Source organism: Micromesistius poutassou, assembly GCF_964030765.1.
Source record: "Micromesistius poutassou genome assembly, chromosome: 11".
NCBI classification, from domain to species: Eukaryota; Metazoa; Chordata; class Actinopteri; order Gadiformes; family Gadidae; genus Micromesistius; species Micromesistius poutassou.
The window spans coordinates 15,659,915-15,683,199 of record NC_140281.1 but is presented as its reverse complement, the minus strand read 5'-3'; the positions used below and the strand labels follow the sequence as shown (position 1 = coordinate 15,683,199).

Below are 23,285 nucleotides of genomic sequence, written 5' to 3'. Positions count from 1 at the left end.
CACACTCACTAAAAACTGATTACCAATCCAAGATGCCAACTTACCAACTCACCAACTCATCAACTATCAGACAGACTGACTGACTAACCCTAACTAACCAACTAGTCTGCTCCGGGCTTGTGGTTTGCTGCCCTGAAGACTATGCTCTTCCTAGGTCCACAGGGCCACGAGGGACAGACGAGCACATGACTTCAATTTGGTTGAAATGGGGATGGAGTCATGTACTTTCCCAGTGGTAGTCAGAAGTAAGAGAAATAAAGGGTTTATTTAACATAGATTCAGTGTTAATATGAATGATTTGTCTCACGTTTCCATCTATCTGAAAATTCGCATTCAAGATCCATTTATTCTACTAAGATTGACCAATACTAAACTGTATACTGTATTCAATGTATTGGCCTCATTTAGGGGTAGGGTTTGTTTTTTCATATCAGGGTTTCTAATAAAACATAAAGCCTGTGATTGGACTGGCTAACTAACTTCAGTTTGACATAAATACAAACATTAAGATGGTAATCTAATCTCCAAATAAATGGCTTTTATGTTGTGACGGTTTCCCCTTAAAATATTCTGTTCGTTGTGCGGTCACAGATGTTCTCATGTGTTTGACCAATGGCAGTTGTGTACGACAACTAGCTTCATTATGATAGCCAACAACAATTTGTCACGCCCTAAAAAGGAGGGGCGTAGCGTGGAGCAGCTAGGAAGCATTGCACTCCCTTTCAATGCGAAAGTGTTAACCGTAATATCCGATAATACAACACTGAATTTTATATTTGAGGTAGGTCAGCTCAATGAATATACAGGAAGATCATTAAAACTTCAGTATCGCAACCATTTCACTAAAATACAACCAGCGGAGCAGGAGCTTACGATACATCCTATGCTAATGGCTGGACTTTATTGATTCAAACTCGATCTAATCTGTATAATCTGTCCAATAGTGTTTGATGGCAATTTTCTAGTATTGTATTGCTATTTAGTCATTCAGCAGAAGTATATCCAACCCGACTTGCAGAAGTGAATTCAGATATATGACAACCATAATAAGCAGGTAGTAGGGGTGCTCATCTCGCTTAGTTTAGATGTTCATTGGGCATCAAACCCAGAACCTTTCCTCTATCATTACACTCCTTACATTGCTGGTCAGTTGGACAATACTACCAATGTTATTGTATGTGTTGTCATTGCCGTAGGTGTCATTAAAATCAGTTCTTCCTGTGCAAAGCAGACTTTGATCAACGACATGACGGACTTATGGCAAGAATGTATGAACCACTGTGTGGACATAACCAAACAGGCGGGGAAGGTGGGATATTAATCCAAATTCTAACTTCATTGTCATTATGGAGTAGACATTGTGTGTGTGTGTGTGTGTGTGTGTGTGTGTACAGAAAATAATAGATTTTCTGTAGGCCCATATCTTTTGTATTTCATTAAATTCTTAGTACTATGTTTTACATGGGTTTTTCATTATTAACTGTCCTGTACTTTCTGCTGTGACACCCTGCATTTCTGTCGGGGTAATGGAAATGCAACCTAATCGAATCTTGTCCTACCAAGTAAAACAGTAAACCTATTGTCAGTGTTTGCGTCCAACAGATGGTCCGAGAGGCGCTCGAGAAGGACATTGCGGTCATGGAGAAGAGTTCTCCGACGGATCTGGTGACAGAGACGGACCAGAGAGTAGAGAAGCTCATAATATCCGCCATCAGGGAGAAGTACCCCACACACTGGTAGATAGCCTTCTTATTACCTCAGGTCTCATGTCTGTGCTTGTGCTTCTACACAATTGTAAAGATGGCCATTTTAAATACTTGGCAAATAGCATTACAGCAGGGGTTCCCAACCAGTGGTATGTGTCCCCTAGGGGGCCCCTGAGCAGGGTCCAGTAGGCCCTTAAAGATGTTAACATATGTTCATTGTATCTAATAATGGGAAGACAAATAATAGAAGTATGCCTCAGCCTTCTTCATAAACACCCCCTAGGCCAGACTTTTTCAGTGTGAATAATGATGCTGACTGATAATAGTGTAATATGAGCTAAGTGTCCTTGAGCCGTACAAGACTAAAAGGTTGGGGAAAAACTGCATTGTACAGAATAACAGAGATACACTCTAACATCTCTGTCTTTAAAAGTAACATACATCAAACATGAATGCAACGGCATCATTACCAGATAAAATAACATCTAACATCGGAATGTTGATGATTGGCCTTTATTTTGAAAAGCTTCATAGGGGAGGAGTCTGTGGCTGCAGGTGCGCCCAGTGTTCTTACCGACGCCCCCACCTGGATCATAGACCCCATCGACGGCACCACCAACTTTGTTCACAGGTAAGGTTGTAGAAGTCTCCCGGCTAGAAGATTCAAATCAAGGTATAGTTTCTGTGGCCTTTGTTCCAAACAGACCACAGATTCAAGACTTAACTTTCAATCATTTATTCACAGGCTCTCTCAGGACACCCTAAACAACCAGTGCAGTCCTTCAGGGATCCTCTGCTTAATTTCCCATAGACAACAGTATATCAAAACACTGGACACGGGCAGGGCTATCAGAAACCTTCCAATCGTTACCTGTTCTCCACATAGACATATATATGTAGACTCTGCATCAATCTTTGGATCGTACGTTGACGTCACCGCCAAAGTAGAGTGAAAAATTGGTTTGTGAACCACCCAATCACAACCTGCCTACACCCTATCGAGGCTGTACAGCAGATGGGGGGGGGGGGGGGGGTCGAGATTGACCAGGGTTGACCAGACGGTCTATGGAGGATCTGTTCGACTGTGAGATAGAAATAAAGGCCATTTAATGCTCCTCAAGAGCAGTAGGGGGTTAGAGACAGAGGTCTGGCAGGGAGGAGGAAGGGACCATGATGAAGGTTAATCCATATTAGCCGTTAGATCAACTCCTCAAGATCAGGGGGGTATAGAGACAGCGGTCTGGCAGGGAGGGGGCTGGGACCAGGATGAAGGTGAATCCATATGAGCTGTTAGGATTACTTTATTCCTCAGTAGCTCAACTTTAGTTTGATTACTTTTAAGTCAGGATCAAATGGACTGCAAACAGGACACGTTTCATCTCAAACACACTCAGATCCAGATCTATCAACAACAAGAATGTTGCTGATGAATTTGTAAGGTGTGTTCAAAATAAAACGCTGTCCCTCTCATTCTTCTCCTCATTGTTATTTGTATTTCCAATCTCCCTGCCATGTTTAATTATCATAACGCGGCTAATCTGAATTCCTGACAGCCGTGGTCCTCTGGGGCCAACTCCTCCAGGAGTCTCTCTGAGTGGTTCTCTGTCGTTCTCTGATTGGCTCTAGGTTTCCCTTTGTGTCTGTATCCATCGGCTTCACCGTCAACAAAGAGGTTGGTTTATTCATCAGTTTATTAATTTGCTATCTAATCACTTAGCAGACCCTGAGCTCGTTAGCCATGGTCAACCATGCAGTTAGGGGTTGAGTCGTCGTCAAGGACGCCTACAGCAGGAGGGTATCGGACAGTGGGGTTTGAACCCAGAACCGTTTGGCCCGGAGTCAAACACACAGGCCACTACTACCCTGCTCATTTATTTATTAATTTATGTATTTATTAATTAATGAATATACATACTTGAAATGATAGTAGTTATTTCATATCTCAAGTGTGTAATAGGTTGTATGATTACTTGTTTTTCTTGCTATTTAATAGGCCTACAGTCTATCATCAGAAGAATAGCAGGGGCTTTTACTCTTATGTTTGTTGTGAGCCATACTGTATAATATGTGACTCAAAGGTAGAGTTTGGAATCGTGTACAGCTGCATGGAGGACAAAATGTACACAGCGCGGCGAGGGAAGGTCTGTAATGGACTCCCCATCAAGGTGTCCGGTCAAGAAGGTAACGTTCTGCACACACCGATAAGGGCCCTCGGCTGTGTGGTTGCAATTTCCACGTTTGGCCACCAGATGGTGCTCTACACTCACTCATCTTTTTCATTAGATTAATTTTTTAATTCATGAAATTCATCATTTTTATTTATATAATCCATTCAAATCATTAGATCTATTTAATTTTTAGAGTTTATTTCATTCATTCATTTAGAATTCAGTATTTATATCAAATAATGAGCGATCAGGATTTATTGTGCTTTAAGATTGGACTAATCTCAGCAATTCTTTCATGATTGAACACTTTTCAACCATTAGTTGTCGTTCAGATATTACCCAGTCTCTGGTTCTTACGGAGATGGGTTTGAAGAAGGATCCGGAACACTTCAAAACCATGATGGACAACATCCAGAAAATACTTAAAGTCCCTGTGCATGGGTGCGACACACACACACACACACACACACACGCACACGCACGCCACCAACATGCGTCTGGTGTTCTATAATCTCATCTGTAATGTGATCTAATGTTATCTAATGTAATCTGTGATCTGACCCCCCCCCCTCCCCTGGTCAGCGTGCGGTGCCCGGGCAGCGCGGCCGTCAACATGTGTCTGGTGGCGTGTGGCGCTGCCGACGCCTACTACCACCAGGGGATCTACTGCTGGGACATGGCCGGGGGGGCGGCGCTGGTCACGGAGGCCGGGGGGGTCGTCGTGGACGTCACAGGTTTGTGGTTCTTTCAATCACTCCTTCATCCGTTCACTCCTTCTTTAATTGATAACCTTCAAATATGCACCATTGTGTGGCGAGGGATTCATTCATCCATTCAATCACACGTTCTCTCACTCATTCATCCAGTTCCGCCTTTCACGTATTCATCGACATACTCATTCAGTCGCTCACACTTTCTCTCTCTTTCAATCTCTCTCTCTTTCTCACTGACTCACTCATTCATTGATTTGCTCACTCAATCATGTGTTTTTCATTCATTCCTACAACCAGACTATAGGTAACCAGAAAGGAGTGTATGTTTGTACTACAACCACTTAATCCTCCCTAGTGTTGCTTATAGGATGCTAATGTCGTATTAGCTCTGGGATCAAACCAACCCTGCTCTGAGATATGTGGTACCTAGCCTAGAGAAGCTATGTTTCTAATACACTGTTCATATCAGCTTTGGGTTGGGAAAAAATGTGGTGAGGTATCTGGTCACTTGGCCTGTCGGTCACGTTGACAATAATCTATAACATGATAACAATATGATGCTAATGACAAATAAGCTTTGGGTTCGAACCAAAACGCCTTGGTCATGTGGTCATGTGGTGACAAGGAGAGTCTATCTGTCCTGTTGTGTGGCCCCTCTTGAGAAACAAACAATGATCCGCTTGCTGATCAATAACGCCTGATGTATTCCTCAGGAGGGCCGTTTGACCTGATGTCCCGCCGGCTGATCGTAGCCAGCAGCCCCCAGGTGGCCCAGCGCGTCGCTCAGGAGCTCACCGTGTTCCCGTGTGGACGGGATGACGTGGCAGGCTGAAGGACATGCCAACACTAGGGCTGCACGAGGATTCGTGGTAAAAACGGCGCTCTCGATTCTTAACTATGTGTCATTTTTTGAATGATTCTGCTGCATTAAATCAAGCACTCCTACTTTCTCCCTCAACCAATGACAACACAGTTTTAAACCACATGATGCGGAGCAGCAGGAAACCCGGGGAAATAAAGCCAGAGGGCGAGTCAGTGAGGCGCCAGCGAATTACAAGTTTGAGAAAAAGGTTATGTAAGGAAGGACAAATATGTTCAGTGTGAGATTCAAGAAGCAGTTGCATTTAAGCTAAAAACAGGAGTGTCCTCTTTCTGTTGTCCAAGGTTGATGTGCCGGTCCTATATCAGGCACCGTCATATATATTTTTGCGTTTCCTTCTGTACCATGTAATTTGTGCAATAAACCTTTGTATTGAAAACAAATCATGAGAGAATTGTGAACTTAATTCTAAGCAAGAAAATCGTTCTAATTTTATCATCATGCAGTATAATATTATTGTGCATCGGTGTATTATTTCACACAATAAAATCAAACACAGATGCACGTACACACACACACACACACACACACACACACAGATATCCACTCACACAGACAGATGATGATGACGATGTATAATACACAAACACACACTTTGTGACTTTCAGAAGCCCGGCCTTTCAAACGTTTCTATAGCTCTACCAACCGAAGGCGCTGAAACCTCCTTGGATGCCACCTGCTCTGCGTTTGAGCTCCCTATGCCCTGTCTCGTTTCCCTTTCGACATTTGGTATTTATTCATTCTGGTCATTATACACAGGATATTTATTATCTATTTTCCATTGCATGCATTTTCAAAATTTTCAGATGTGTGACATCCCAGTCAGGGAGTTCCCCCAGACATCTATCAAGTGGAATGTCCCAACTGGTGAACTAATCTACTATACATCCAAGATTATAGGATTGTATGAGTACTCATGTGGGGAGTCATATGACGTCTGTTAATGTTGGTCATGGATCAGGCATGCCAATAGTGTTGTAAGACAGCAGTGTTAAGGGACAGGGTTGAGATCCTTTTCAAGCCGGAAGTTTCCCCATGCCCAAGACCAGACCACAATTTTTCGTGGTGAAGATAAATTATGTGACAAATCAGTTTTTACTATCCTGTAGTTTTTATTAGGCTACTTATATTTAACAGGACTATAAAAAGTGAACAGCTTAATAATTTCACTTCAATATGAACATTAAACCGGAACAGGAGAAGTTAACAGGAAAAATCCTAATGTATTTAAATCAGGAGGGGCCTATAATAGAGACCTCCCCCCCCTCCCCCCCAACACACACACACACACACACACACACACACACACACACACATTTTGTTGGTAATCCTCTCCTAAAGGATCTCTATTGAATTGTTTTATAAAAAAAGTGAAAGCCATGGTCCATAGGCCCCATCATTTTATGGAAACAGATACTCAGAGCAGCTATTAACTTAACAACTTCAATGTTAAGTTTATGTAGGGCAATCTGAAATGAGTTTTACTGATTCAACATGATTCATTAGTGTTATTTAGAGTTACTGGTTATTGAATCTATGAACATCATAAGCTTCGTAACATCTTGATTTCATGTTAAATACCTAACATTTGCTTGTGTGTAGGCTAACTGGGAATTTCCACCGCAGGCGAGAGAGAGACGTGTAACGTAGGCGTATCAATTCACACCGCCGCCGTTTATTTCGCTATATTTTCAAGATTTATCATTATAGGCCTACACGTAACCGAGAAACGCTTGAAAATAGAAGTGAAGCATAAAGTTAAGCTTTGGTCGGCCGTGAGACGGGCGTAGAACACTGCCGGTGTAAATCGGTGCACTAGTTTGAATGAATTCTATCTCTAGCTGAAGTCGGACGTCTGACGGCCGACTAAAAAACGCTTCTAAAACGGCTTGTGTAAATTGGCCTTAAGTGTTTTCTAGTAAACTGCAATACCTCTAATTTATATATATATATATATATATATATATATATATATATATATATATATATATATATATATATATATAAAGTTTATATTGGTATCCTCTCTAACTGTTCTGTCCTGGCCTCTTCATGGCTAATCGTCTGGCTCATCATCATTCTCACCAGCTACAGAAGCATTTAAAGCAGCAGTAAGGAGCTTTGTTCTAAAACAACCTTTAGGGCCGGATCACCTTTGCAATTACCATCAGCCCAGTTGGCACTGATGAATGCTTGCTAATAAGCAAACTGGTGTCTCATGGCAATATAGCCCATCAGGCAATGTTGGTCAGTGAACATTTTCGCGTTGTGTTATGGCCTAAAATAGGGTGAGGGTTAGCACACACATCTAAAAATATACCCCCAAAAATGTTGCATATTGTTGCCACGCTGTGGGTAGTGGGGGGGATTCTCTCAGGTGGTAGCGTCCATCGATCTACGGCTATCATCTAGAGGCTGTGGTCTCACCACTGTAGAAGGTTGAACGTTTATAAAGAAGAGGAACTGATGTGTGTCACATTTCATTATTTTGCTTCCAACCGAGCCAACAGTGAAGCGGCCCAACGGAGAAAGCTCCTGAATCTCCCGGTGGACCACTCCTTCTTAATAAGAAGTTAGGCAATACTGTCAGCAGTATTGCCTAACTTCTTATTAAGAAGTTCCATTTCCTGCCCCCAAAGTCCCTTTTCCAGGACTCATAAGACAGAATCTAAATACCACAATCTGGTGGTCTAGTGCCGATCACACTGGAATGGGAAAAGTCACCTCAACTGAGGATATTTCTGTCACAGTTAAAATAAACATCAGTACTTTTATTGCTTCAGTTCCTGGAGTTCCTGTTTTCAAGTTGCAGTTATGCAAACCAACTGTTCTTTTGCTTTTTGATCTATTTGTCTGACCGTCTTGAGTAAACGCTATTGTTTAGAAGCCTTGCAATGGTCATGTACAAAATAGGAATAAAGAGATAAATACAAAAAAGAACCAAGGTCTGTATCAATATTTCAAGCTGTACTTTAGGTGTCCAGCCTCAGAGGGAGGGCTCAACACTAAACCAGACGTGTGTGGTTTAGTGTTGACACTGTGGTAACACTGTGGCTGCGGGGCTGCATTGGGTTGTGAAAAGGCACAGCCGGCCTGAGGCGAGATGTAGAAACCATCAACATATGGAGAAATGCATCCCTCCTTCCTAGAAGCCGGCGTTCAAACGGAAATCCACCCGCGACAAGAAGAGCCTTAGTCACACATGACCATGTGTGACTAAGACCGTACCACCCTCCACCGAGGTGACTTTGACTGGGCTCCTCCAAGCAAAAGACGCAGAGTAGTGATGTTGAAAATCCAGTTTATTGAAAGTTTTGCACACAATAAATCATGACCTTGTGCTCCATGCTGTGCCATTCGAGAGAGCTCTCTCTGAGTGTGGAGGGCGACGGCTGGTTGAACCTGTGCAGCCTCACCCAGAGTCCAATCAGACTCGGCCAGGTGAGGCAAGTTGCAACCTACACCATGTAACGTTAGCATTGTAGCATGCCACTGTTTAGCGAGCAACTTGGACAATAGAAGAGAGACTGAGGGACGCTGTGTTGTCCTTTCCGGAGTTGGCCAACCCTGCCCTGAAGGTTTGATTTCAGTTGGCAACATGACGTCAGACAAATGGGCCATGATGTGATGCTGCCACATCGCTGTAGCAGTTAAGGGTAATGGCCGGTACGCCTGATTTGGTGTGAACGTGCCCATGGCCACAGAGGGCCAAAGAACTTCACTATGTTGCAGACACTATGTCCAAAGCATCTTCCAGGGAAGTTTCCGATTGCATATCCTGAAGGAGCTCTCCTTGTCCCACCTCACATACGGAGCCTTTCTCAAGTGGCCTTGGATGAACGTCTGCTGAAAACCACCTTGAGCTCTGTTGGTTAAAGAAGTTGAAATAAACATTTTTGATAAGACTGAACTCGCCTGCAACACGGCAGCTCTGAGTGCTCCCAGAAGTGTGTGTGTGTGTGTGTGTGTGTGTGTGTGTGTGTGTGTGTGTGTGTGTCTCAGGGTGTCAGGGTGCGGCAGGTCTAAGAGGCATGTCTGAACCAGTGAATCCAGCTTTTGGGCCATCAATCTATTTGTACTCATCTCTACATAATATACATTTATATAGTAGTTTATACATTATTTTGTAACTTATATGTATTGTATAGATAGATCTCATTCCGTACATATGTGTACGGAATATGACTACTGTATTTAACCAGCACGTTCTACATGTATTTCAACCTTTTCCTTCACTAGTTTGTATTGTATTGTTGACATTCAGACTGCAGCGATAATGCAGGCTGAAGCCGGCCACACACCGCCGCCGAAGCGCAGCGGTGCTCAGTTTCCGCGCGTCAAACGCCGCCCCTAGAACAAATAGGAAGCGTCGCGCTGCAGCACCGTTGTGGTTATGTTTTGAAAGCAGCAGATTAACAAACATAGTCGGTATAGGCTACCATTACGTTATACGAGTTGTTTTATGACTACGTATATGGCCCTGATGCCCATGATCCTCTGTTTGTGCTTACAATGATCGTCACATTAATTCATAGTTACTTATGTCCTGTCGGGCACTTTGTTTGCGGTTTAGTCACTTTATTTGCTGTCATTGCTCATTCATTTTGCATTGTGGAATTATTAATCTACTGTATCAACAATCTCCATATGTACAGGACCTTGTATCAAGCCGGGATGTACAAAACAGCTTTAAAATAGCACTTTTTCACGCGCGGCGACGCTAGGGAATAGAACAGTGGTGTGAAGCTTGCGGGGGCGCGCTTGCGCGCGTCAAGGTGCCGCCTCCAAAACCCTCCTGCTGGCTCATCGGTTTATTGGTATTGTTGTTTCATTAAGTCAGGCTTTCTTCCTCCAGGTTTGGGACTTAGTAGGGAGAGAGAGCACCAGGATGAGGGATTCTGTCCACGGACATAAACAGCGGTTTTCACCAACCCACCCATAGTTCATTAATCAATGGATGGGGAGAGGATTAGACTTTGAAAAAAAATAATCAATCTATTCTTCTGTCTCAATTCATGAATGGACTATTACTTTTTATTATATTTGTGTTGGAATATATAGTTTTTTTCCCTCTGTATTGTCAGTAAATGTGAAATGGTCACACGCCGAATTGTAATTGACTGAGGTAATTATCCACCAAGTGTCATCTTATTTGTACATTTTATATTTGATTTATGACTTTTCTATTTTACTTTTGCTGGTGGTAATTTACCATGATCCAACAGAAATGGTATGTGGTTTGAATATTACAATAACAATGGTTTGTTTAGGTATAAAGTTAAAATGATCATTAATGATGATTAAAGTATTAGGCTTAATATAAGTTTACAATATGATTATGTTTAGGTAAGGGTCAGGTAAGTTCAGCGTAAATTGAAGCTAGAAATTGTTAGTTGTTGTTGTTTAAGGTTCAGGGCAAAGTGTTAGGTTAGGGTGTTTTTTAAGTGTTTGCTGTAGTTAAGTATGGAAATGATTAAGTTTAGGTTTAAGGTTTAGGCTAGCTAAGATCTTCAGAATTTTTCTCTATTTTGTAGATTAAAGGTGTAAAATTTGACTAAAGCCCAAGGCATACTTCAGTTAATGCCCTTTCCCCAAGGAGATACTGAGGACAACCTTGGTTTTCTATGCACATCACGATGAAGTGATAGAGATTAAGCTATTTGAAAAAGATAATGAGGATGAAGATGAGGAGGTTATATCAAGTAATCTTGGTTTACCTTAATTGGGATATTCCAACAAAAAACAACACTGCAGGATTTTTTTATCTCATCTAAAATTGTTTAGTATATGGACATCTAGATAACGCAATAAAAAATAAATATAATGTAGTAATAAATTAAAATATGTCTTAATGTTGGAAAAAAAAACATCTGAACTGAAACACAAAAAAATCAAAAATATTGGGTACTTTTTTTAGGAATCAAATTCCTCATTGAATCAATGTATGTTAATGGTAATTTCACTTACAACACACATTTTCAAAATTATTCTCTCCTACACCGTTCGCGGTTTGGTGTAATTCCGTTCAGGGTAAGGTTCTTCGTTGTATCATCCTATAGGAAACGATCACCTCAAAAGTCTGTCTGGCTGCACAATAAGTTCCGTCATAGTCACAATATGAACATTCATAATAATACCTGCATGACTCATGTCAACTCAGCTAGCCGTGTTCTTTGAGGTATGGAGGAATCCATGGAGGGGGGGGGGGGGGGGGGGGGGGGCGTCATGTGTCACCCTCATTCAACACACCCTTGTTTCTGTCATCAGCTTTATGACCACCATCTCCCTCCAACAGATAACCAAAGATATTGAGGGACTTCACCAAAGCATCACGAACAAACAGATGTGACGCTTTTGCTGTCCGTAACGACAGAGATTACAGGGTATTAGAAGACCTCAAAGCATGACACAAAATCACTTTAGTCACACATATGGGCCACTCCTAGAAGTTGGGGCTTAGAAAACCCACACAAACAAGACAGACACACAGACATACACACACACGCACACACACACACACACACACACACACACACACACACACACACACACACACACACACACACACACACACACACACACACACACAGAAGTCTGGCATTCAGGCGCACTCCCCAGTGTGATGGAAAACTCGAGTACGAGTACGAGCATGTATTGAAACATAGAGAGGAAGTGAGGAAACAGGAAATACTAAATGATGTGCCAACCCATTCTCCAACATACCGTAGGAACACAGCAATAAAACACATGTTTTAACATTTCCTGTTATAGAAGTCAGGGTTGCATTTAGTTTAGGTTAAATAGACTGTGTTTACATGACACTTTTCTAACCTACAGACATTTGAAGTGCTTTTCCATTAGTATTCCACATTCACCCACACATGCACTGACGGCAGTGAAAACCATCTAGAAAACACCTGCTGGGGCATAGTTAATGTTGAATGTTTTGCTCAGGGACCACAACTTTAAGCTAGGAGGAACCGGGGATCGAACCAGAAACCTTTCAGTTGCCAGACAACCTGCTCTACCTTTTATCCTATATGCAATATACACAAATCAAGACAACCCCATCCAAAATTCTAAAACAACTGCTCTACCTCTTGCGACACTGCGCCCCGTAATAAAAATCCACTTCGAGAACAGGCCGACAAGTCAGGTCAAGTTTGTTTTATTAACGCAATCTTTGATCACGGTTACATTCTCAGAGGGATTCCCAGGCACAGGCACACATTAAACTACCCCCCATCACCCTGAGAACTTCAGGAGAAGAAGTGGCCTGGAGATTGCACCCATAAGAGGGGTCCCCTCCTCCCAGGGAAGTTTAGGGGTGCAAGAAGGGGCCAAACGGACTGATATGACACACAGAGTGTCCATGTCCTATCCATGTAGCCCTTAAGCATGCCATGCAAAACCAACGGTTCCTTTACTGTGTATGAATGAGGATCCAGTGATGCTATTTCTACGGGTTGGTCTCTCATCATTCAGGACAATAGGTGTCGCTTTGAAACAATTCAATGGTTGGGGACGCCTGCATCGTGCTGTTGCATGTCTTCAGGGATTGCATGTTTTATTGGGTTTCTTGGCTTCCCCTCGCTGAGGAAATATGCAGGGCGTTGCCAGTACTTTTCCATCACCGTCTCGTGTCAGATAGAAAGGCCGTCCTTTAAAAGCAGAGATCCCACACCAGATCAGGGCATTAACAGATTAAAGCTCCCTCCACAAGTCTGCAGCCAGGTGTGTTTTTACTAGTTAATTTGTATTGATACTCTTTATGTTATTGTGTGTGTCTGGTTGCATGCGCCTGTGTGTGTGTCTTTATTTTATATGTTATATTAATGTTACTTTACGCATACGCATTTTGGTAATATGTATTTCTTTATATTTAATTTAATTTAACTATTTTGACTGTGTTACATCTGTAAGAAACACTATCAATTAAGTTGGGTTTGATTAATTTATTATTGTGTTTTTTAATGGTCGATTTTCATCAGAACTTGAATGCATTGTTAAACTATCTACAGAGGTGAGAGATCTATAAGAGGGTACTGTTCAAGATCCAGGCAGAGGACTATGGAGAGACAGAGCAGGAGGTCGACAGCTGCAGAGACTAAAGCTTTGAATGGATGACTGAAACAATGCCAGCTCGTACATGTTGTACTAACATAGGAACGCAGCAAGAATGCACCTAGCAGGGGTTGTGTGCATGTGTGTGTGTGTGTGTGTCTGTGTGTGTGTGTGTGTGTGTGTGTGTGTGTGTGTGTGTGTGTGTGCGTGCTCAGCGTTGACAAGCAGCCCTAGCGGCGTTACATTATTTTCCAGCCTGCAATGTTCTCTCTGGGCCTAAGTTGGTTTGTTGCTATTGACATCCACTACTCACACCACAATGATATTTATCAATTGATTGTGTTTTGTTTTGTTACATTGATTACTTTAGTTTTATATTGGTATTTTTGTAGTTTTATATTATATTTTTGTTGGTGGCACAGGGGCCAGGGGCACCACCCATTGACAACCAGTGGGGAGGGGGGGGGGGTGCACTGCTTTAAAAAAAAGAATTGTCATTTTTTATATTATTCACTTGAAAATGACTATACATTAATCGATTATGAATATTCATTTCACAATTTTTTTTTTTGGGGGGGGGGGGGGTTACGTTTGAGGTATGGTGCCCAGGGGCATCACATTGTGTTAATATACATAGACAAATGCATAGACTGTTAAAAGCCAAGAACATAGATTACAAGACTATAATTATAGCATAGGTTGTGCAATGCGCATATGTTCCTGGGGGCGTGGATATGATGTAAATGGTTTTCATTGCATCAAAATGTTGGGTGGTGAAGCTAGGAGCGCAAAAGATGTTCAAACCTAGACATGTGGAAACATGCCAAACAAGGGTGGGAACCAAGGCTTCAGGTCCTTACTTTATTTGTTGAATTCACAAGTTCTAACATCCTAACTTGTCTACACCCTCTTTTCAGTAACTCAATAAAAGAACAAAAACAAAATGTCTGACCCATGGAAGGAATCGTTCGATCATGCTGTGGCTGTGGCACGCAAGGCCGGAGTGGTAAGCCAGCATGAAGACTATGGGGTGTCATTCACTCATTCACAATTTTTTCTGTTCAAACTGGTTTGCTTGTTCATTTGTTTTAAGTCTGTCCTCCTTTCTTCCTAGGTTATAATAGCTGGGTGGAGTTAGAAGGGTTGTAATTGTTATAAAGATCATTCATCCTTGTAATGGAGCAGAGCACGTTATAATGGCGGTGTGTGTGTGTGTGTGTGTGTGTGTGTGTGTGTGTGTGTGTGTGTGTGTATATCTCACCTGTGGGTGTGTGTGTCTAACCTGTGTGTTTGTGTGGTCGGGTGCGCCTGTGTGTGTGCCTGTGTGCATGTGTGTGTTTGTGTGTGTGTGTGTGTGTGTGTGTGTGTGTGTGTGTGTGAGCAGGTTATCCGAGATGCCCTTCAGAACGAGGTGAGGGTGATGACCAAGAGCTCCAGTGTGGACCTGGTCACCAAGACAGACCAGAGGGTGGAGAAGATCATCATCTCCTCCGTCAAGGAGAAGTTCCCCACACACAGGTAACAGACACACAGGCTAGACAAACACACACACACACACACACACACACACACACACACACACACACACACACATACACACAGGCTAGACACACACACACACACACACACACACACACACACACACACACACACACACACACACACACACACACACACTTTTTCAGTTTGACACTTTCATGTCCTAGCTTACTTAGCTGGTTTCTCTAATTTTCCAACCCTAGTTTTAACAGACTCACACAGCATTGGTTTGTTCCTTTATGAGTTTGTTTCTGATTCCGTCTCCAGTTTCATCGGGGAGGAGTCGGTGGCCGCCGGCCTCCCGTGTATCCTGACAGACGACCCCACCTGGATCATCGACCCCGTGGACGGAACCACCAACTTTGTGCACGGGTGAGACCTCTTCACGTGCACGTGGAATCAAACCTATAGCGTTTTACCCAATGGCGTGATTAGCTGTTTGCACTCTACAACCCATAGACCTCTGAAGAATAAGTCCTGCCTCCGAGTCTCCGGTTCCCTTGGTCAGATGTCTATGGGAAATAACATGGGGTTTTTGAATGATCGTACATAACAAACTCTGTAGGTGGCGAAGAAGTAAAAGCTGCGTTACGTTTTGAACTACACACCTTTTCCATCTAGTTTCGACTGGCTTTTTGGATTGTTGGTGCCGTTAAAGTAGTAAACGATTATAAATGCTATTTTAACAGTACTGACAATCCAAAAAGCCAGTCGAAACTAGATGGAAAATGTGTGTAGTTCAAAACGTGACGCAGCTTTTACTTATTCGCCACCTACAGAGTTTGCTATGTACGATCATTCAAAAAACCCATGTTATTTCCCATAGACATTTGACCGAGGGAACCGGGAGCCTCGGAGGCGGGACTTATCCTTCAGAGGTATATAGCGCCCTCTGTTGTACACGCAGGTTATTGCAACTGTTATTTCTGATTGGCTACTGGTGTGAAATAGTGCTGCTTGACATAAATATGAAATGTGCCAAGTTGTTATCATTTTCAATAAGGGGTGTTTCTGCTGTTGGATTTTTTGATTGTTTGTTAAAAACTTTAAAAAATGTCTTTCTCCTCAGGTTTCCGTTCGTGGCAGTGTCCATCGGCTTTGCGGTCAACAAAGAGGTAAGACACTTCAACCAACGATTTCTAACTTATGTTGAGCTTTAGGGACAGCCGTACCTGTCTTTTATTTTACTTCATCGTTTCACTGTGCACGCAAAATGTGTACCCAGCCAGTGACATCACTGTGCACCAATTTCCGCCAATCAGAACCTGTAATTCTACTACAAAACAACTTTGTTAGAATTTCCCAGGGGACTCACTTGAGCCAGATTTAACCAGAAACTGCAATAGCCCAGCCATGGTCCTTTACATTGGTGTTGGATTATCCTAACTCATCTATCTACTGAGTACTGAATGATAGTAAAAAAAACCCTGACATGCGGGGCTGGCCGCCCAGGGGAGTGTGGAAGTGAGAGCGACGCTCGCACCGATTTGAGAACAAGCGTTTGTGTTTTCCAGCTGGAGTTCGGCGTGGTGTACAGCTGCATAGAGGACAAGATGTACACGGGCAGGAAAGGGAAGGGCGCCTTCTGTGACGGAGAGAAACTCGAGGTTTCTGATGTGAAAGGTACCTCCAGGGAGAATGTCTCTGTCTGTCCGTCCGTCTGGCTGACTGTGAAGGAGACGGACGACAGGTTTCTGATGTGACTAGTTCCTCCATAGACGCGATATGAAGCATGTGTCTGCTGTCCATCTCTGTCTGTCTGTTAGTGTGAAGAGCGTGTGTTTTTAACTGTGAGTGATTGTGAAATCAAACCTAGTGACCGAGCTGTCATAATGGAGGCATGGTACGTTATTGATAGTGGTAGAGTTTGTAATCATTGTGTGGAATAATGGAATTGCATATATTATAGGGGTGTGGTATGTTGTATATTATAGCTGTATGTTATGTTATATATTATAGTGATATGGTGTGTTATGCTAAATATTTTAATGGTATGGTGTGTTATGTTATATATTATAGGCTAGCTGTATGTTATATATTTTAGTGGTGTGTTATGTTATATATAATAGTGTGGTATGTTACATATTATAGCTGTATGTTATACTGTATATAATAGTGGTATTGTGTTATGTTATATATTATAGCTGTATATTATAGTGTTATGTTAGTGGTACGTCATGTTATATTATAGCACGATGTTATGCAGTATATTGTAGTGGTATGGTGTGTTATATATTATAGTGGTATGTTTTACACTGTACTGCTATGGTATGTTTTATATTATAGTGATATATTTTATATTGTGTTTGTTATGTTATATTGCGGTCTCCCCTCTCCCCAGATATCAAAAAGTCTATGATCATCAGTGAGCTGGGCTCCTTCAGGGACCAAGAGACAGTCAGCAAGATCTTCTCCACCATGAAGAAGGTCCTCTGTATCCCTGTGCATGGGTGAGCTACACACACACACACACACACACACACACACACACACACACACACACACACACACACACACACACACACACACACACACACACACACACACACACACACACACACAAACAAGGATACATTTAAATGCTTTTATTTGGATCCAAATTTACAAAGAAGGAGAAAAAGATCCAAACATTTTGGGAAGAAAGAATATTGATAGGTTAGGTTCAACAAGCTTACATGCCTTTACAAGACCTACATGATAAGTTAAGTTATACACTGAACACTTAAGGACAAACAAAACATCTTTGTCCCCAGATTCGCATACTACCTATGGTGGCTGAAACAGAGCAAAGTTTTGCCAATCGTTTGGCTTCCTTCTTATGTAATCCCCCCAACCACAGTCCTCAAACCAAATTTTTGTACACACAAATGCATGTGCACACAGACATTTGCGAAACATAAACACATGCGCACACACACACACACACACACACACACACACACACACACACACACACACACACACACACACACACACACACACACACACACACACACACCCATCCCAAAGCTCCAGAGCAAGCAGGCTCTCATGTGTGTGTGTTTCCCCCGGTCCAGGCTGCGCGGTTCGGGCACGGCGGCCACCAACATGTGCCTGGTGGCCTCCGGGGCGGTGGAGGCCTTCTTCGAGATCGGGATCCATTGCTGGGACGTGGCCGCTGGGGCCGTCATCGTCACCGAGGCTGGGGGGGTGTTGCTGGATGTGGACGGTGAGGACGGAGGGGGGCTAAAGAGCTAGAGATCTGTTACATTGAGATTAGCCTTTCTCCGTTGGACTTTATCACAGGAAATAATGTTGGCTTTTCGTCATTTGGACTTGAACTTTTACCGCTTTTACCTTTTTTAGTGTTTTCAGTACAAAACAGGAAATGTAATTATTATGGTATACTTACCACTCATTTAATTTTGATGCAAAATACCCCAAAATTAAATTATAATAAACTCAGTTTTGGTTCTCAATACTCATTTTACATGAAATACTATTCACATGAAGTACTTCTAAAACAGGCAGGTTCTTGTGTGTGTCCCAAAGATGCAGGCATACCATTTCACCCATTCAAAACACAGTCCAAGTGGGCGGGAATAACATTTCAACCAATAAAATCACAGTTAGGGCCTTCTGATAGATTTGTGACAGTAAACAGTTGACAATAGGTAGGCCACTTCCGCTATCGGCCAATCAAATCTTTCACCTGAATATCCTGTTTATTATACCAAAATAGCCTATCGCTGGATATTAGCAGGAATAAAATATCCTGTTTTAATGTAATTATATCAAAATAGTCTATCTTCTCCATCTATATATTTCCACATGTATTATGTCTCGAGTCGGTAAAGCAATGGTGTTTCCCCGTTGTCCGCAGGCGGGCCGTGGGACCTGATGTCCCGGCGGATGATGTCGGCAAACAACCAGACGATCGCGGAGCGGCTCATCAAGGAGATCGACGTGTTCCCGGCGGAGCGCGACGATGTCGTGAAGACCAACCAGTGACGCGGCGCACACGTCAACGTTTCTTACCTCCGATGAAACCCTTTAATCTGGGGGCTCCTGACTTATAGATCTGTTGTGATTGTTTTATGTTGACAATAAATAAAGGCCAGGTTGTAAAGGTCTCCTAAAGGTCCTGACAGGTGGCCTAATGACTTGTACCCCACCCTTATACTGTGGTGGGTAAAATTAGCCCATCACACATAACGGTGGAGATGGTTTGATAGGAGTAAGTTGCTTTTGACTCAATAAAAGTATTTTCTATTTTGGCAATGTGTCAAATCTTTGCTATCAGTCATATATTAAACCGCGGGGAACGCTGAGCCAAGGCATGAACCTCGTTCCTGTAGGTGTAGTTCTGCTAATGGCCACAAGAGGTCAGAAAAACATAAATAATAGCAGATCTAGAACTCGTCGTTTACTTTTGTCGGTGTGTAAATGTTTGAATGAGGAGGACCAGCGTATTGGGTTCTTCAGCTCAGTTGTAGTTTCGGATAAATGACGAAGCCTATGCATCTTCTTTTAAGAGGTCGCATTCAATTATTTGACTTCCTGCGTTTCGAAAAAAATATGGCCATTCCTTTTCTTCTTTTTGATTGCGAAAAAAACGGAACTATCATCCTTTGTCCAATAGTGGGCTACTTCTCCCCGATGGGCCACGTGTTGTTCGTGCCGTTTCCCACCGCAGCACGCTTAAGGTGTCGATGTACACCAGTGAATGGAGCGAGGCAGGCAGGACAGCTCTGTCGAGGACAGCAGCGGCGCCGCTTTCACACCCAACAAAGAGGAGGCCAACCCTGGAGCCCACGGAGGGCCAGGCTCTTAAAAGACACAAGTACACACACAGTCAGCGCACAGAAGCACGCATGAGCCCAAACATGTGCATGGTTTTATTTGTAAAAGTTTACGGTGCCCAAAAAGTAGGTCTAATATTATCCACACATATAACAACACAGAAAGGATGTAATTAAATAAGCAGTGTTGTATGGAGCGCGGGAGAAAAGGCTATAGAGGGAAAGAGTGTTTGTGTGCATGAGAAACGAGCGGGCCGCCCGCTGAGTGTAAATACTCGTTATGGTGTTGTGTGTTTGCATTTGGTTGTGTGTGTGTGTGTGTGTGTGTGTGTGTGTGTGTGTGTGTGTGTGTGTGTGTGTGTGTGTGTGTGTGTGTGTGTGTGTGTGAGAGAGAGTGAGGTTTGTGTGGGTGCATGTTTGTGTTTTCGCGTTCGTGTGTGCGCGAGTCTGTGTCTTTTTCCGTGCGTTTTGGGGCGTGTGCGTATGTGCGCGAGACATGCATGTGCCATGCTTTCCAGAGACCTTCTCTAAGATGAACCCTTACAAAGTTATTTTCCGGAGCATTTCCCACTGCCTACCCCTCCTATAGTACAGTACTAATCACTAATGAAACCCTAAACCCTCCCACTATAAACACCACGCGCTTCACCAGGTGTATCCGTGGGCCCAGCACCGCCGTGGTCTCGCGTCATCGCCATGACAGCAACTTTGTTCGTTTTGTACCATTAATGCTTGAAACAATATTTAGTCTTGCGGGGGGCTGACGCGGCGACGGCAGCTGCGTCCGTGACGACGCGTAGGTTAGACGGGTTCAGATGAGGTCAGACGGGGTCAGACACGCTGGGCCGCGGGAGCTGTCCTCGAGCTTTGATATATCACTCGTCACAGCAGACGACAAGAGGAGAGAGGAGAGAGAGAGAGAGAGAGAGAGAGAGAGAGAGAGAGAGAGAGAGAGAGAGAGAGAGAGAGAGATGGAGACGGATGGAGAGATGGAGAGGGACGGAGAGAGAGACGAGAGATTGAGATCGAGAGGGATGGACAAGAACAAGTCGACGGTGTTATTTTTCCTTTGTTTCACTTTTAAACCGCGTTGGCACTGTGAAAGGTATTCTGCGCGAAAATTACGATTTTTTAAAATTGAATGGAGAGAAGGTCATGAGATAGATAGAGTGAGATGGAGAGAGTGTGTGAGAGAGAGACGGATGGAGTGAGAGAGAAAGAGATGATATGGAGAGATTACTTTTACATTTAATAGAGAGACGGAGAGAGAGAGAGAGAGAGAGAGGGAGAGACACACACACACACACACACACACACACACACACACACACACACACACACACACACACACACACACACACACACACACACACACACACACACACACAAAGGCAAAGCTTAAGATATCAAACATTACCAGTGTGTGTGCACACACGTGTGCGCGCGCGCGTGTGTGTGTGTTTTACCCACCTGAGGCCCGCAATGTCTACGAAGGCGTTTGAAGTGCCGCTTCACAGACGCCAACCTCCGCGCGCGTGCCTGTGTGTGTAATTACTACTATACAACTATACAATCTGTCATTTCCCCCGCGTCTGTGAAGTGCAGATGAGGGCTGTGATGTGGAGATAGAGACGTAACGCGTCTTTCACATGACAAAATCTGTTTACTCGATCACCTCAGCGAGAGCGAGAGAGAGAGAGAGAGAGAGAGAGAGAGAGAGAGAGAGAGAGAGAGAGACGCGCGACCCGGTGTCGTGCCAATGTAGTTACCCCCGATATAAATTGTATCCCCTGCCGCGGGAGCGAGCATGCATCCAGTGCAGGCGGAAAGAGACACGCTTCAATTTCACCCAAGGCTGAATTAAAAGTATGTTTTTCTATATGTTTGTTATCAACGAGGTTGTAAATAAGTAATTCATAGCATCTGTCAAAATGTATGTTTTTATTCTTCTTATGTGTTTAAGATCTTTATTCATTCATTCCACCGCGGCCGAACTGACAGCTGTCTACTGAAACCAGCTGATCGCTATTTTATTCCTATAGGCTAATCCACATTTCAGTTGCAAAATCTGCGGATACATAATAACTATAACATTGATCATGGTAGGCCTATCGCAATTATAGTGCATTTCATTACCCCACACAAATAAATACGACAAATAGCAAAAGTAAGTATCTCTTCTCTATAATGCAGGCTGAAGGAAGAATATACATTATTCTTCTTTCCTAGACAATGTTATAGGGGGACACACATTTTGTCAGACCGTATACTTTCGACTTGCCAAAATATGTATCCCCTACTTAAAATGAACACTGTCTGTCCTACCATCAAGTGCTTAATTGTAGGCCTACACACACTTTAGATCATTAATAATTGAGAATATGAACATGTTTCCTCTTTCCTAGCCAAAGTATTAGGGGGATACCAGTAGTAAAGCTTTTTGAATTAGTAGTTAAGCTTTACAAACCATTCGTTAAGCAGTAGTTAAGCTTTTTGAATCAGTAGTTAAGCTTTTTGGTTTAAGCTTGTATCTCCTACTTAAAATGAGCACTCTCTGTCCTACCACCAAGTGCTTTATTTTACACATAGCCTACTTCAGATCAGGGGTTGGCAACCCTAGGCACGCGTGCCACCACTGCATGGCCACGCGTGTCACCACAAACAAACAAACAAAAAAATCGTATTATTTAATTGTTATTTTTTATTACTTTTTTCTTATTACTTTTTTTTCACTGCTACAATGCGGCAGCATAATCATCACTACCGATTTTTTTTTGCACTTTATCTTGTTTTGGGCATTTCCCAAAGAAGTTTAAATGAGTTAGGCCTACTCAAAGCAGTGTTCTGAAATGGGATCAATTAATAGTTTGCAAGTAGCCTGTATGCATGGCCTTCACATGTCTTTTGCAAAGCTGTACATGTCTTAAAGATATTGATGTGGATGTTTCTGTCATTCTCATATAATGTCTGTTTTTTACATTTCTTACAGTTTTTGAATGCGTTTCTGAAAGCAGTGTTTGAGATGGGATATATGTAATTATAATTTGTAAGGCCATGTTGCAAATTTAACAACATAATAAAACTTTAAAATGTTGATATATGATAGTGGACTATATGGAAATAATAAAATTCCAGGTCTTCTGGAAATGTTTTTGGTCGCGGTATCATGATTCAGCTTAATATTTAATATAGTGTTGCTTAAGGCACACTCGTTAACGAAAAAATGTCAAACTGGCACTGCATGTTGAAAAGGTTGCTGACCCCTGCTTTAGATCATTAATAATAACTATTGAGAATATAAACATGTTTCTTCATTCCTAGCCAAAGTAATAGGGGGACACACATTTTATCGGACTACTTCCGACCTGCCAAAATATGTATCCCCTACTCAAAATGAGCACTGTCTGTCCTAAGTGCTTTATTTTACACATACT

At 42.7% G+C, this 23,285-nt stretch overlaps 2 protein-coding genes across 5 annotated transcripts; both read left to right on the top strand.

The window, feature by feature from the left end:
* Positions 1 to 692: 692 nt before the first annotated feature.
* Positions 693 to 5,844, top strand: LOC311355354 (inositol monophosphatase 1-like). 4 transcript variants are annotated; one of them, XM_084475116.1, is made up of 10 exons: positions 693 to 781; positions 1,232 to 1,309; positions 1,603 to 1,736; positions 2,233 to 2,337; positions 3,333 to 3,378; positions 3,785 to 3,887; positions 4,207 to 4,315; positions 4,457 to 4,608; positions 5,301 to 5,456; positions 5,561 to 5,844. In XM_084475116.1, the coding sequence occupies exons 2-9, from the start codon at positions 1,247 to 1,249 to the stop codon at positions 5,417 to 5,419; spliced, it is 831 nt and encodes a 276-aa protein (XP_084331242.1). In that variant the 5' UTR covers positions 693 to 781; positions 1,232 to 1,246; the 3' UTR covers positions 5,420 to 5,456; positions 5,561 to 5,844. The 4 variants fall into 4 exon arrangements, with proteins under 4 accessions (XP_084331242.1, XP_084331245.1, XP_084331243.1 ...); XM_084475117.1 differs by having other exon boundaries at positions 715 to 781; positions 1,197 to 1,309; XM_084475118.1 differs by having other exon boundaries at positions 762 to 781; positions 1,229 to 1,309.
* A 7,314-nt stretch (positions 5,845 to 13,158) lies between these two features.
* Positions 13,159 to 19,213, top strand: LOC311355353 (inositol monophosphatase 1-like). The gene is made up of 9 exons (XM_084475115.1): positions 13,159 to 13,201; positions 14,449 to 14,537; positions 14,916 to 15,049; positions 15,338 to 15,442; positions 16,140 to 16,185; positions 16,585 to 16,693; positions 17,412 to 17,520; positions 18,127 to 18,278; positions 18,933 to 19,213. Exons 2-9 carry the CDS (start codon positions 14,475 to 14,477, stop codon positions 19,058 to 19,060), a joined length of 846 nt encoding a protein of 281 aa, XP_084331241.1. The 5' UTR covers positions 13,159 to 13,201; positions 14,449 to 14,474; the 3' UTR covers positions 19,061 to 19,213.
* The last annotated feature ends 4,072 nt before the right edge of the window (positions 19,214 to 23,285 follow it).